At 41.9% G+C, this 16,727-nt stretch overlaps 1 protein-coding gene across 5 annotated transcripts in view; it reads left to right on the top strand.

Moving 5' to 3' along the window:
- CRYBG3 (crystallin beta-gamma domain containing 3) overlaps window positions 1–16,727 on the top strand; it is a 111,452-nt gene that overhangs the window by 92,736 nt on the left and 1,989 nt on the right. For 3 of the 5 annotated variants that reach the window (XR_009047666.1, XR_009047665.1, XM_057696373.1), the window contains exons 18-21: window positions 3,140–3,279; window positions 6,021–6,144; window positions 14,804–14,962; window positions 16,014–16,173. Coding sequence is in view for 1 of the 5 variants with exons in the window: in XM_057696373.1 (XP_057552356.1) it covers window positions 3,140–3,279; window positions 6,021–6,144; window positions 14,804–14,962; window positions 16,014–16,173 (583 nt within the window). In the remaining 4 variants the exon portion in view is untranslated. The other 2 variants (XR_009047668.1, XR_009047667.1) reach the window with 1 other exon arrangement.

The raw sequence follows: 16,727 nt of genomic DNA, 5'->3' as shown, positions 1-16,727 counted from the left end.
TTAGAAACCTGGACGTTTCTCGGTGTCTTTATCTTTCCTTGTATCTCAGGGGAAGCATAGTTCATCCTTTTCAAAGCGATCCTTTCCCTCATGGACTGATTCCAGTCAGAGGTTCTGAACGGATGGGACAGTGGGTTGGACCTCTGCCTTCTTCCCTAGAACCACCCTCTTGTCTTGCCTCATTGAGATTCTTCCTGTCACGCTGCCACCTTCCACCATGCCTTCAGGCATTCACGTGGACCAGCAGCCATTTCCCTCCTTCTCTTTACCAAACTTCTCTAAAAAATAGCCTGTACACCCTGTCTACAATCTTTCCCTATTCACTCCTCATCCCTTACAGCCTAGATTCCACCCCTTATCTCCTGCACGTGGTGGCTCAGTGAGTCCTCTCATCAGTTACCAGCTGTCGCCTGATGGCCGAACCCAAACGGCCTCACCACAGTCACCCTCTTCCTTGACATCACAAAGGTTTTTGATACTGTGGCCAACTCTCCCTTGTAGTTTTCTTTCTCCGTTACTTCTATGATATGTCCTCCTTTGGCTCCTCTCTCCTAGTTCGTTCTTCAGTCACCTCCACAGGCCTGTCTTTCATCCCCACCCCTCTTCGTGTGTCAGCACAGTTCTGTCCTTCCATTTTCATTTTCTTATCCATAACTGGCTCCAGTTATGACTCAGATTCTGAGAGTTCCCAGATTATCATCCTTACCTTCAGTCTTCTCCCCGAACCCCAGATCAAAAGGTCCAGTGTTCACCGGACATTTCTGTTAGGATGATCCTGCCTCTATCTCAGTGTTAAAACCTCCAGTTCTGAATATAAGTTCTTAGCTGCTGGGAATATTTCCTCTCCACATTTTCTTATATATGACAAATCACAATGACTCTTGAACAACACAGGGGTTAGGGGTGCCGACCCTCCACGCAGTTGAAAACCTGCATGTGATTTCACTGTTGGCCCTCCATTTCCATGGTTCCGCATCCAAGCATTCAGCCACCCTCAGATTGCGTAGCACATATTTATCAGAAAAAAAAAAAAAAATCCCTGTGTAAGTGGACCCGTGCAGTCCCAATCCTTGTTGTTCAGTGGTTGACTGTGTACCACTATGCGCTCAGCCACACTCACATGTTTTTTCTCACTTTCTTATTCCATCTATTTGTCTCTTTGTCTCTTTTATCACTGTGATAGTTTTTCTAGCTATCCCTTATTCACCGATCCTAACCTTCCAACCTCAACCCGCCTGTTTTAGGTCTAGCTCTTTTTCTTTGGCTTGGAGGATGCTTCCCCTGTAATGATACTTCCATTTTTTCTTTTCTTCACTCATGTTGTTGCCAGATAAGTTTTCTAAAGTCCCTTTAAAGAGGAATACGTGCAAACACATTTACATGCAAACATATGCATAATAATTACCAATTTAAATCTTTGAATAAATATTTCCACGGTTCAAAAATCAAAGTACCAAAAGGCATGCAGTGGAAAACTTTGCTCCCACGTGTGCCTTTTATCTTCTCAGATCCTAGTTCCCTGACACATTAGTCATGGAGTTGTTTTATATTGAATTTTTTAGAAAAACTTTTGTGTATAAAGCACATATTACACGCGTGTGTGTGTACCTAAATTTTCCCTTCTCTACACAAATGGTAGCATAAGAAGTATGCTCTTCTGCACTATTCTTAACTTTGTATTTGCCACTAAAGAACATATCTTGGAGATCTTTCATAACGATCTCATTCTTTTGCACAGCTGTATAGACTTCCTCCATGAATGTACCATAATATACTTAACCCATGCCCACTTGATGAACCGTTAAGTCATTCTCCATCCTTTGCTATTCCAAACACTTCTGCCAGGAATAACACTTTTATAGGTCATTTTGCTCTTAGGCAAGTGTATCTGCAGGTCACTTGTGAGAGCCGGTTGCTGGACTGTTTATTTACTGTTCTCTGAACATCCACAGTCCCTGCCCCTAGTGCTCTGCTTCTCATGTACCAACTTACACATAGTTCAGCCTGTTCCTACTCCTCTGCCCAGAAGCCTTCAAGGACTCCTCAATGGGAATAAATCTGTCTCTGCCCTGTCAGCGTCAAGGAGAAGCAGGCAACTCAATACACAGTAGCAAACTGGGAGCATTTCGCACTGTTTCTTGTTGGACTCTGTGTTGTAGCTATGGAGCTCTGCTTGCCATTTCCCTAACATGACCCATGCGTTTCTGTCTCTCTTCTTTGCACAGAGTGCCTTCCCTCTATTCTCCATAGGCCTTTCCAGATCCATGGCCTCTTTTGAGACTGAGCTCATACACTACCATGTCTGTGAAGTTTCCTTGATTCCTGCACCCTTCTGTGAAAAGGAATCTGGGCTTCCACTGGGTACTTTCATAGGGCATATCCTTCTCTACCCTGGATTACATTACAATGTCTATGCATTTCTCCTAGTTTAGCTTCTAGTTAGTAAGATCCCAAACATAAGGATGGTGACTTGTTTTGTTTTCTCATTCCCCAAAAGCCTCCAAACGTGGTGTCTTGTATATACCAATGAATGAAAAAGACCAAAATTGATTCTATTCTTGTCTGACATAAAGGGTTGGGGGAATACTTACTTTTAATGTAGAAATCACTCCTGTCCTTGTGCATTCTGGCTTCTTGTTGTTGTTGTTAAATTTAAAATGCCTTTTCCTCCCTCCTAGGGATATTTTTAAGAGCCTGGAGCCATCAAGTCTCATATTCTCAGTGACTGCTCCTGTGACCTCCTGGGAAATGAGGGTGCCGTTCCGTTCTGTGTTTATTCTACAGCCAGCTAAAAGCGTTGGCAGGACCAAAAATGTGGTCTGTGTTACAGCACAAAGTGTGTCTGCATTACAGCACAACCAGACCTTAATATGTGATTGGAACCAGGTCTCTATTTTTATTAAGAGATTAAGACTGCTTTTCTAAAACTTCAATTTTAATTTATCAAAAAATTAATAAAAATTATTAATGGAATCTAGTCTCACCCCTGCAGCTTTGACTATAATGTCATTCGAGGGTAGAGCAGTAAACTACATGCATTTGAGAAACAGTGGATCCAGGGTACCCTGTGTTCTGACTGGGATGTCACTGAGGTATGGCTACCCTGTATGGTGATGCTTTCTTTTTTCTGTGCTATTAGGTTTTTGAAGAACCCTCCATTAGCCTTTTTGCTCTGGAACATTGTGAGGGGAGAGAGTTACACCTAGAAGAGGCTGTGAATTCTGTTCTGAACAAGGACCTGCACTTCTACACCCAGTCCGTGTGGGTAAAAAGTGGACTGTAAGTATGGGACAAGGGCTTGGCCTGCTTCAGTCACTGTTGTCAGACAGAGCTGCACATTTGCTTTTGATTCCCCCGCCACTGCTGTTATTTGGTCCGATGGTACTCTTGCTCCTTTTCTCTCTCCATGTAATAATCATAGCTTCTCTCACTGTGGACTGTGTCCAGTATGTACTAGCAGGCAGTTGTCTGGGAGAAGAACCCTTTGGAAGAGAAGGGCTGCCATGTGTGCAAAGCATGTGTCCTAGAGTAGGTGGACCAGATGACCCATAACCATTTGAGCCCACTTTCCTTTCAGAATAAACCTAATTAAATCAGCAACCTTGACTGGTTGAGACTATTGCCTGCTTAAGACAATGACTAAGACTAATAGGGTTTTTGGGTTTTTTTTTGTACTTTCATTTGACACCTTATTTATTCTAGAGCTGTTTGCCGCGGGGCACTTATTTTCATGCTCGGTGTCCCGGCTGAGCCAGCCTGCCACCAGTGTTGCTGTTCATTCAGAATGTCAGGGTGGACCCAGGTCGTGTGGGACCTGTGCTTGTACGGTCTGGGGAGATGACTCTAAGAAGAGAAATGAAAAATGATGGGTACATACATTAGGTATGAACTTGCATATTTATTCAGAACAAAAATGGTAAGTGGCCTGCAAGTGAGGGGCCCTGGAGTTGAAGCTCTAATGCTTCCTAGAAAATCTACATCTCAGGCCATTTCTGAGAGAGGCTATCAGCCTGCCCCTCCTCCTGCACCTTTGGTGTTTTGGTACCAAAAGTCATCTGAAAGAACACACGTTGCTCTCAATGATTAATACAAAGATGCCTGTTTTTATGTCTTACGACTTTGAAATTGTGTGATAATCAACTCTCTTTGTTAAACTATCTGGGGATAATGAAAGAAAAAGCTGAGACTGTAAATAGATTTGAAAACTAAGTTAACTATTATAATAAGTGGTTTCTGTGTCACTCACTGTACAGCAGTTTAAATTTTCTTCTGCAAAGCATTTCACATGGTTTGATATTTATTAAACATAAGTTGATTTACTCTCCTTAAGCATAATTATCCCTATATTATATTCCAGTACATTATTTACCACTTAACTAACTCTGAACTGAATTCTACATCCCTGTGATATAGGAATTTCACAGCATTTTTATACATTGCTTTTCTTTACATTTCTAAGTGGAACTGATAGTTATTGACTCACTTCTGGAAATTTACCAGAAGCTTATTTCACTCTTTTGTAGAAAACTGGTGCCATTTTACCTTAACATTCTTATTACTTCTCTTTAGTTTATTATGTACCTCTTTTCACTGTTCTGGGTTCTCTGTAAGAGAACTGGTATGTGGAATAAGGACTAGCGAAGGCTGTCTGAAGGTTTTCCTAGGCTGCAGATGGCTCTCAGAGTACAGCTTAATGCACAGCCAGCTGCCCTCAGTGACAAGTTTTGTTTTGTTCTGTTTAATCCCCGTGTTATCCCATATCTCTGAGCTGTGGTGGGAATGGGGGCCAAGCTTTCATGCTTTTCAAACTGTGAAGTTCATTAGATTAATGTATAATGAGGTATAGTTTATTGAAACCTTGCCTAGGTTTTATAACTGAGACTTCCCTGCCTACCTAAAGAATCTGCAAAGCTGGAGAGGTAGCCCCGCCTCTCCATGGTCATGCTGTCCTGACTCTGCGCCAGTCTGAAGGTTTAGATTGTATTGGCAAGAAGGGGTAGCGGGAAGGTCATCTGTTGTGTTCATCCATCCGTAACTTGGCCACACCTGATCTCAGATTTGGAGAGCAGGGTGCTTTGTCTGAATCAAACAAGGCAGCCACCTCATCTACGTACATATTTTCCGAAAGCACCATTTGCCACTACCTGGAGCCCTGCAGAGAGTTTCAGATCCTCTCGACAGTCCCAGCTTATTCTCTTTAACTGTCTGTCCAGGTTGATGACCACCTCAAGCGGGGCCTGGCAGACCTTTTCAGTAAGGGGCCAGGTGGTCTTTTCAGTTTGTCCTGCCTCCATCACAAGTATTCAGCCTGTCCTTGTGGTGCAGAAGCAGCCGAGGCCAATCCAGAAAGGGATGGGTGTGACCACGTGCCACTGAATGAGTCTCCAGGCTCCAGACACTCACCTCAAGGCCCTGCACACTTTGACACGCTTTAACTTGGCCCAATTTGAAGGCCTCTCGGGTCCTGACAAGTATTTTCAAAGGAGCCAGACCTTGAATTAAGAGTTCAGACTGGATTTCTGTGGATAAATTTAAGTAGTCCTCGCTGGGAGATGTTGTAGAAGGAGGTGTGTCTGCAGAGGTCACTGGAGATGCCCAGAGAGACGGTGAAGGATGTGGGACAGTGAGCCTAAGAGTGGAGAGGAAATGGGTGTTTTTTAACAGGGTAATGAGGGAGGAATTATGGTCTATCTCTTAACATTAAAATGTCAGGAAAAAAAGACTGGTGTTATCAAAGGAACAAATAATTCTAGACCTGGAGGGAACCTTGTTTTGGAAGTAAGGTAACCAGATTTCTGATGACTGTGAATCTTCTGAGCCACAGTCCAGTGGGCTTTCTCCGAGTCCTCCTTGCTTTTTCCATTAAAATATACAATTACACAATGTTTTTTCTTAAATGCAATCTACAAACCTAGAGGTTTTAAAGAATGCACCCTATGCGGTATAGTAAGAGGTACTTTTGATAAGAGATTGCTTTCTGTTTTAAGCATCCCATTTTTTTCTTTCCTGTTCTCGTATAGGTGGGTAGCTTATGAAGGATCCAATTTCTTAGGAAGACAAATCCTACTCGAACCTAATGAGATCCCAAACTGGACAGCATTCAGTGGATGGAAAACAATTGGTTCCCTCCGTCCTATGAAGCAGGTAAGGAGAAAAGAACTATACAATCTAAAATAGCTCAGTTTCTTAGTAGAAATGTCAGAAACCACAGCATCTGAACTATGGATCATTTAATTTAATTTGCCATTTATGTTACAGGAGGATCTGATTAGAATGGGGATCTTACTGATTTTAACTAATTCATGAAATTGTACCTAAGGTCAGCAGCATTGGGTTTTAGCTTTGAGTCCAAAATCTTACTTGACCTCGTTGTCTTTTCATGGGAAAATAAGTATCATAAGCTCTGTGGCAAGCAATGGAAACAAGAATGAACTCTGAGAGTGCACCAGCTTTACTTCCTAAGTACTTGGCTCCCCCCTCCCCCACCTTACGTAATACTCAGGATGGATCCTGGCAATTTAATTAACACAGTATTTATTGCACACCTACTGCTTGTCAGTCTTCTATTCAAAAGCTTCCCACTGCACTTGGGGTACAGTCTAATCTCTTCAACGTGCCCTGTGTGATCGAGCTCCCCCTGGCTTCTCCAGCCTCATCTGTCATCATCTCCCCCTCATGGCTGTCACATGCACCAGCACACAGAGTGCTTTCCCATGCTTAACTCAGGCTCTGCCCTCTATCTGGAAGTTTCTTCCCTCATTCTTTGCCTGGCTGGTTCTTACTCCTCCCTCTTAGTTCATCTGTAACGTCAGGTCCTCCAGGAAGCCTCTTTCACTCTCTTTCTCTAAATCTAAATTACATCCTTAAAGACCTGGTCCTTTTTCTACAAGACTGCCTGCGGTTTGTAATGACAAGTGAACCTGTAGTTGCTGTTGGACTGGGCACTTTCTTACTCTACCACAAGCCCCACGAAGGCAGGGGCTGTGCATATTTTGTTTATTACTCCACCCCTGTGCCTGTCACAATGTCTGGCACATTGTAGGAACACAGGGACTATTTGCTTAATGAAGGAATGAATGTATAAATGGATAAGTGAATGTTTGACATTATGCAGAAACATTATAGAGGATATATAAGGGTAGACAAGACTTTGGCCTTATTGGAGCTACATTTTTGTTGGATAAAACATGTCCAACTCAAAGCAGTAATATAAAATGCAAAATAGGGAGAGGCCAAGATGGTGGACTTGGAAAGACCCTGAGCTCACCTCCTCTCACAAGCACACCAAAATCATAACTATCTGCAGAATAACCATCGATGAAAAAGACTGGAACGTACCAGAAAAGATATTCCACAACTGAAGACATATAGAAGGAACCACAGTGAGTAGGAGGGACAGATTTGCAGTATAATCAAATCACATACCCCTGAGTGGGTGACCCAAAAGCTGGAGAATAATTATATTGCAGAGGTTCTCCCAAAGGAGTGAGAGTTCTGAGCCCTATGTTGGGCTCCCCAGCCTGGGGGGTCCTGCACTGGGAAGATGATCCCCTAGAGCATTTAGTTTTGAAGGCCCGTGGGGCTTAATTTCAGGAGCCTCGCAATACTGGGGAAAATAGAGACTTCACTCTTAAAGGGCACAAACAAAATCTCATACACACTGTCCAGGGCAGAAGCAGTAATTTGATAAGAACCTGGGCCAGACCTGCCTGCTGGTCTTGGAGAGCCTCCCAGAGAGGTGGGTGGTGGCTACAGAGCACCGTGGGGACACAGGCACTGGTGGCAGCCATATTTGGGGACATCCTGCCTCATGAACACTGTTGTTGGTGCCTGCCACCTTGGCTCACTGGCACCAAGACCTGGCCCCATGAAACAGACTGTAGGCACCAGTGCTGGGATGCCTCAAGCCAGACAACTAACTGGGTGGGGACACAGCCGCCCCCATTAGCAGACAAGCTGCCTAAAGACTTCTTGAGCCCACAGCTGCCTCTAGACACCCCTAGATGCAATCCTGCCTACCAGAGGGTCAAGACCCAGCTCCACGCACCAGTGGGCAGGCCACAGCCCTTTCTTCCAGGAAGCCTGCGTTAGCCTATAGACCAGACTGACCCACCAGGGGGCAGACACCACACGCAAGAAAACTACGATCCCACAGCCTGTAGACCCAGCCCATCCACAACAGGCCAGACCCTACGCTGGGACCAGCTGGGCCCTGACCCTGTCCGCTAAGAGGCCAACACAAGCTTTGGGACAACCTGAACTCCACACACAACTGTGTCAGGAACCAACCCACCCCACCAACAATCTGAAATGAGCTGTGGGATCCCTGGGCCCTGCATCCAGACTCCAGGAATGAGCTCTGCCTGCCAGTAGTCCAGCAGTAACCCCAGGGCCTGGCTTCTCCTGCCAGTGGGTGGGCAACAGCCCTGGAGTCTTTGGAACCCTGACTCTGCCCACCAGAGGGCTAGCAGTGGCTCTGGGACCCACTGGGGTTCTGTAGCCAGCTGCCTCATGACCAGGCCCCACTAAACAGCAGGCAGCAGCATCTGCACAAGGGAAAGCCTGGCAACCAACCAGGTTAGGGCCCAACCAAGCCTACCAGACCAGCCACATAGCCACCCTGCCACAACACAAGGACCCACACAGCCAACTTAAGGGGAATCCCTAAAATGTATAGCTTGGGTGATAGGAGGAGAGCGAACTGCTGAGATGCACAGGACATCTCCTAGAGAAGGCCACTTCTCCAAAGTAGAGAAACGTAACTACATACATAAAAATACAAATAGCAGCTTAGACAAAATGAGGTGGCAGACGAACACGTTCCAGATGAAGGAACAAAATAAAAGCGCAGAAGAAGTGAGGTGGAGATAGGCAAATCACCTGAAAAAGAATTTAATGGTCATAAAGATGATCAAAGAACTCAGGAGAAGAATGGATGCACAGAGTGAGAAGTTGGAAGTTTTTAACAAAGCGTTAGAAAAACAGAGAATGATCAAACTGAGATGAAGAATACAGCAACTGAAATGAAAAATACATTAAAGGGAATTAATAGTGGACTAAATGATAGAGGAACAGATCAGTGAGCTGGAAGACAGAGTAGTGGAAACCACTGAAGCTGAACAAAAAAAGAAAAGAGAATGGAAAAAAAATGAGGACAGTATAAGAGAGCTCTGGGACAACATCAAGTACACTAATATTTGCATTGTAGGGGTCCCAGAAGGATAAGAGCAGGAGAAAGCACCTGAGAAAATATTTGAGGCATGGTTGCTGAAAACTTCACAAACCTGGAGAAAGAAACACACTCCAGTCCAGGAAGTTCAGAGAGTCCAATACGGAATTAACCCAAAGAGGAATGTACCAAGATACATTGTAATTAAAATGACAAAAATTAAGGATAAAGAGAGAATATTAAAAGCAATGAGGGGAAAGCAACAAATAACATACTAGGGAACTCCTATAAAGCTATCAGCTGATTTTTCAGCAGAAACTCTGCAGGCCAGAAGGGAGTGGAATGATATATTTAAAGTGATGAAAGGGAAAAACCTATAACCAACAATACTCTACCATTGCATCAAAAAGAATAAAACACCTAGGAATAAACTTACGTGAGGAGGCAAAAGACCTGTACTTGGAAAACTATAAGACACTGATGAAAGAAATTGAAGACAACAAAAATAGCTGGAGAGATTTACCGTGTTGTTGGATTGGATGAATCAGTATTGTTAAAATGATCATACTTCTTAAGACAGTCAACATATTCAATGTAATCCCTATCAAAATACCAATGGCATTTTTCAAAGAACTAGAACAAATAATTTTAACATGTATATAGAAACACATAGATCCGTGAATAGACAAAACAATCTTGAGAAAGAACTGAGCTGGAGGCATCACATTCCCTGACTTCAGACTATACTATTGTGCAACGTTATAGTAATCAAAGCATTATGGGATAGGGACCCCAGAAATAAACCCACCCACCTACAGTCATTCTACAACAAAGGAGGCAAAAATATACAATGGAGAAAAGACAGTTTCTTCCATACGTGGTCCTGGGAAAACTGGACAGCTACCTGTAAGAAAAATAGAACATTCTCTAACACTGTACACAAAAATAAACTCAAAATGCATTAAAGATCTAAATGTAAGACCAGATAGTACAAAACTGCTAGAGGAAAACATAGAACACTCTTTGACATAAATCATAGCAATCTTTTTGGATGTCTCCTAGGCTAATGAAAATAAAAACAAAAATAAATGGGACCTAATTAAACGTAAAATCTTTTGCAAAACAAAGGAAATCATCAACAAAATGAAAAGGCAACCTCCTGAATGGAAGATGTTTGCAAATGATATGACTGATAAGGGATTAATATCCAACATAAATAGTTCATATAACTCAACACAAAAACATACAACCTGATTAAAAAATGGGCAGAAAAACTGAATAGACATCTTTACAAAGAGGGAGTGCAGATGGCCAACAGGCACATGAAAAGATGTTCAACACTGCTAATCATCAGAGAAATGCAAGTTAAAACCACAATGGGATATCACTTCACAACTGTCAGAATGGCTATTATCAAAAAGGACACGAAAAAGAAATGTTGACGAGGATGTGGAGAAAAGGGAACCCTTGTACACTGTTGGTGGGAATGTAAATTGGTGTAGCCACTGTGGAAAACAGTATAGAGGTTTTTCAAAAAACTAAAAATAGAACTACCACATAGACTCAGCAATTCCACTCCTGGGTATATGTCCAAAAAAACCAAAAACACTAATTCAAAAAGATACGCCCCGTGTTCATATAGCAGCATTATTTACAACTGCCAAGATATGGAAGCAACCTAAGTGTCCATCAGTGAATGAATGGATAAAGAAGACATGTTGCATGTGTGTATACACACACAAACACACAAAATACTATTCAGCCATAAAAGAGAACGAAACGTTGCCATTTGCAAAATGGCAAACATGGTTGGACTTGGAGGGCATTGTGCTTAGCGAAATAAAGTCAGAGAAAGACAAATACTGTATGATAGCATTTACAGGTGGAATCTAAAAAATACAACAAAGTAGTGAATATAACAAGAAAGAAGCATAGAGAACAAACTAGTGATTACCAGTGGGGAGACTGGAAAGAGGCAACATAGGGGTAGGGAGTAGGAAGTAGAGACTATTGGATGTAAGGTAGGCCCAAGGATGTATTATACAACATGGGGAGTACAGCCAATGTTTTGTAATAACTGTAAATGGAAAGTAACCTTTAAAAATTGTACTAAAATTTTTTTAAAAAATTAAAAGCTAACAAAAATGCAAAACGATGTGTAGTCATGTAAAAGGCACAGGCACTGCCTGCTGCAGAGGAAGAAAGCATGAATGTGTGTGGGAGTGGTGGAGGTTTCATGGAAGGTAGGAACCCATGCTAGGCTTTAGGGGTACTGTTGCCAACGGATATGCCATTTGTACTTCTCTAAACCCTTTAGAAACACTTTCACACTTGATTCCAACAATAGTCCTTTAGGGTAGGAGTTATTACAGTTGAGCCTTGAACAACATGGGTTTGAAATACGTGGGTTTGAAATACACCAATTTTTCCAGTAAATACTACAGCACTACAATACTACAACGATCTGAGGTTGGCTGAATCCACGGATGCAGAAGCTAGGATACACAGGGTTAGATTTTCAACTATGCAGAGGGTTGGTGCCCCTCACCCCTGCATTGTCCAAGGGTCAGCTGCACTCCTGTTTTCTAGAAGGAAAAAATAACGCTCAGAGAGAGAAAACAAATTGGCAAAAGTCATCCAAGTGTCAGACGCAGGATTTGAACCCAAGCCTATTATGCTGTAAAACTGCGCTCTTCAACAACCACACCCCACTTTCCTCCAAAATAAGACAAACACTTGCAGAGTGGCACCAAACACCTCAGGCACTGAGCTGAGTGTGGCACAGTGGGTATAAATGCTGACGCTCTGATGTTCAGATCTGACATATAAATGGTAAATAGGTGGTAGCCAATAAAATAAGTATTGGTCTTGCTGTCCCCTTCTCTCTCTCTCTCTCTCTCTCTCACACACACACACACAGGCATGCATGCACACACACAGGCATGCACACACACACACAGGCATGCACGCACACACACAGGCATGCACACACGTGCACACCATGCTCATCCCTACCACTCTGGTTCTGTTGGTTCAAATCCTAGTCACTCCGAAGCGGTGTGACTTTGGGTGAGTCACTTCATTTCTCGGCACCTCAGAGTCCTCGCTGATGACACAGTGATCGCGTCACATACCTCTCAGTATCACTGTGAGGATTAAACAAGAGACTGACACAACATCTGGCTCACACTGCTGTGTTAACACATTTGTTCTGAAAGGTTGTTATTCACGCTGTCCTTTGAGAGAACCAGAGATGCCTGACTGAGGGATACTAACCATCAGTGCACTTTCTTGGCAGAGTGTGTGGTACAGGATTTCCTGACCCTCACATCTTGCTTATTCCTCAGTCCTGTCACATGGGATGATGGGTACCCGCCTGAAAAGCTGTGGGGAAAAGGCAGGGCAGCAATGGGATTTCATTTTAGCTTTTACCAGCTATATAATAACGCTTAATCCCATGTTGTTAGAAACTTTAGAAGCCAAATTGGATGCTGAGAATACTTCCCTCACTTTTGAAAGGGGGTTCCTTGCTGGGGAAGGATGTCCTTGCCTATTGTTCAGGGCCCTGAGATAAAGGATAGCTAGAGCAGCAACCTCTGATTTTACATAGAAGTTTTTTTGATGATTAACATTATATGTTATTGTCATTGCATTGTGCTTTGGGAAATTATTCCTGGTTAAACATTTAATTTCAAAATAATATTTTAATAGATTATTTTCCCTTTGCTTATTTAGGCCACAGCTTTGAAACCCAGCAAAGGAATTCTAGGTTTCTAAAACAGTATTATGGGCCATATTTCCTTTTCGGTAAAGCTCTTGGCACTGCTTTAGTTCATATTCTTATTTAGAAATTCAGGAACCATTAAAATGTGACTCTTTGAGGTTGGGAATTAGGAAGTCACTGAGGCACTTATAATAACGCATATCAGTGTTTTAATGTATAATTATACAGGAGTCAGACTACACGTGTGTAATAAGGGTAATTAGTACCTTGCTTGAGTTAATTGATTAAAACTGATGTTTGGTCCTAACCTAATTGGAACTCTGTCTTCTGTGAAGGTCACACCTGTTTTCTTATATGTATAAGGTAAGGAAACAATAGTAAAGAATGTATTGAAGCATCTAGAATTAATAATTGCAGTGGAAGACTTACAGAATTATGATTTATAGACTTTTGAATTATAGGATTTAAGTACCTAATGTTGCATTATGAATGTGGAAGTAGTGGTTTGAAACACTTAAAACATTTTGCCAAGTAGAGGTCTTTTTCACCTGCTTTACATCACCAGATTTTTTTTTTTTTGTTAATGTCTTTCTGTTTGCTTATTTAAGTGTTCAGAATGTTTATTTCCTTAGGAAGGCAAACTTTAACTGGCCTCATGTTGATCCATCTTAAGTTTCAAAATAGAATATTCACCGGTGGGTTTACCATGATACCTTGTTGAATTTACCTAGCACTTAGGTTTCTCAGAGCAAAAGTGCTCTTTTGTTAAATAACAGATCGTGTGTTACTATTATTTAACAATGTTCTAATTGGGATGCCAACACCTGACCCAAGGCAGGGATATTGGGTGTCCTGTATTTTATTACATTAAGACTGGAGACCTAAGTCCTGGGGCTGAAAGAATAGTTTCTGCAGAGCTTCAGTTATGTGCTGTGTCCTCTGGTCATCTTATTTCAGTGCCACTTTTGGAATCAGTCTCTTATTCCCTGAGTCTAAGAGTAACCAGTGCATTTCTGCACAGGCCTTAAAGCATCAGTGTGAAGAGGGAGGATTTTGGTGTGGACAAACCTGGCTCTTCCATGTCTGTGTTACCCTTATTTATAAAAATGTGGGTCATAATTGTACTCTCTGTTCTGATCATTAATTCTGACAGATGATACTGTGGCCCAGAAAGCATTTAGGACTAAGTCTCAATAAATAATAACTGTTATCCATAGAGGCAAGTCCTAGATTTAATACTTTATTTGAAAACTTCCTGTATATATCCCAGGCCCGGGAGCTGAAGTCCTTTGTTACCCAATTTTTGAATACCTACATAGTGATCACCTACGTGCCTGGTCTCTTTCTCTGAAATACTGAGGTCAACAAAGTATAAATATACACAAAGAAATTACCAGTGCTACTAGGGCCCTCAGCTACCTGGGTTTTTCAAGACCTCCCGTAGCAGTCGTTTGGCACTTCATCACAGCTAAGCCGGTTCAAGTCTGATTATTGTACTGTCTGTGCTAAGTTGTCCATCCGTGTAGGCAGTACCTTGCCCTTATTCCTGCTCCCCTGCCTTCCCCAGGGCAACTAGGACATAGCAGTGAATGAACCTCACTAAGTCCCTAATTCTGCGCTGCCCCTTGCCACAATGGAGTGCGAGTGAATGAAACGATTACCTCTCACCCTTCCAAAAGTGTATTTCAGCAAAATCATTACAACAGAGACTGTACAATTTAAGCTGTGTGCTCAGTAGTCTAAGGATCTGTTGATAGAGACTATTAATTTATTCACATTTGCTGAAGCAAAGCAGGTATAAATAAGCTACATTCTGTTACCCCTCACATCCCCCTCAAGCTCTTCTTTGGAAGGACTGTTTTCCAGATTCAAAAGGTTTTTTCTCAACATCTCTGTTCCTCCCATCCCAGCCTGCAGTGTACATCAGAATAAAGAACCGAGCCCAGGATGAGTATCTGACAGTCACTGGAAATATAGCTGACACGAGGGCGACGTCTGTGTGCATTTCTCCCTACAGTGGGAAGAATACTCAGATCTGGCACTACTGTCGGGGACTCTTTAAATCCAAGGTAACAGCCCCACTGCTAGTATACCCCGCTTTTTGGTCTTTGGCCTTTTTCTTTTGGAAACCAGAACCCTGCCAAATCAAATGGCATGATAAAATAATGCAACTTCCTATAAACAGTTTGTTGCATGATTATAAGAACACTGACATACATATTACGGAAGCATTTAGGTGAAATGGACTTAGACACTAGACTTTCTACATCAAAATATTCTCTATTTTAAAGTAAAAAACAAGGGGGGGGGAGTCAGGAAGGGAGGGAATACGGGGATATGTGTATAAAAACAGATGATTGAACCTGGTGTACCCCCAAAAAATAAAAAAAATAAAAAAAAAATAAAGTAAAAAACAAGACTAACACATACTGTGGATATTCCTAAATGATTTTTTTAAACCAACGATAAAAGTCACTCTACCCAAATGGACAGGGTGCTTTTGTGAGACGCTGCTTACACTCTGTGTGATTCCACGCATGCTGACACCTCCTCATCTTCAAAATATACAATGAAGATAGATGAAGGCTGATGTTTTTGGAGGAAGCTCAGAAAATAAAATTTAGGTTTCTTTGTTTTCTGCAACCCTTCCATTATGTTTGATGTTGTAGGGAATAAGACACCAGTTTTATTATATCACCAGCAGATTACTGACCTTTTTCTTATGCTTCAACAAAGATGAAAAGCACTTAAAAGTAATTATTGTCTGGATACTAGTACATCACCCAATATCTTTGTAAGAAAAACAGGCTTGACCTTATACATTTAATCTAACAGGGATTCAACATTTAATTCTAATTGAACAAAACTTTGACCACCTGTTGTCAGATCCAGACATCCTTTTAAACTCGAGTGTCTCTAGTTCAGTAGGCTTATTTCCATACCATCTCCTTCCCTCAGCCATAAAGAAGACTTAAAATGTTAACTGAATTTATAATTATGCTAATTTTCATTTTAGATTAGACAGTCATCTCTCTGATTTGTTCTTTTTAGATTAGACAGTCATGTCTCTGATTTGTTCACAGCAAACAGTACTGCCAATTTACATCTTGACCCTTTTAGGCCAGTGACACATGTCTTGATGTGATTGGCGGTCGAGACACACCTGGAGCTAAAGTCGCCCTGTGGACTGAACATGGGCAGTTCAGGCAGAAGTGGAGACTGAACAAAAACGGAACCATCAGCTCCTACCTCAGTGACCAACTTGTCCTTGATGTTAAAGGTAGGCCTGTGATGAAACCCAGTGTTTTGTGTCTTTGGATATTTATTTTAAATTCCAAACCTCCTCTTTCTGGGTAAAACAAGTCCTTATGTATAAGGGAAATATTAAGTCATTTTTAATTACGCTTGAAAAAGCCAAGATATGCCATTTTAACAAAACAGTTAGCTATACATGGATCAAGAAATAGCCCAAGGACCAAGCCTGCAAAGGTTTTTGTTTATTAGTACAGCTGTAAAATTTTCATTTGCTATATGATCTTTGAGAACATTTCTAAATTTATAGCATCATCAACCATAAAATGTCATCTACTTCCTAAAGAAACATCTCTAACTTTGGTGTGAATTGCGGTGATCCTTAAAATTTATGGTAGGTATCATTTAAACTTGTTTTTGAATTCAACAACGTCAGGGCCACTATTACTCAGTGCTGTTGCTTTAATTGGGCTAGTCATAGCCGCTCTTGGTGTAGAAACAAAAACCCAGGACCTGACACTCAGCTAGAGCGCTCTCAACACTGTGTTCCTAAGAACCCCATTGTTAGGGCATACCGCTTAT

The sequence above is a fragment of the Hippopotamus amphibius genome, chromosome 10 (genome assembly GCF_030028045.1).
Source record: "Hippopotamus amphibius kiboko isolate mHipAmp2 chromosome 10, mHipAmp2.hap2, whole genome shotgun sequence".
NCBI classification, from domain to species: Eukaryota; Metazoa; Chordata; class Mammalia; order Artiodactyla; family Hippopotamidae; genus Hippopotamus; species Hippopotamus amphibius.
Note: the sequence above shows the minus strand (reverse complement) of the source record. Positions and strands in the feature narration are given on the sequence as shown.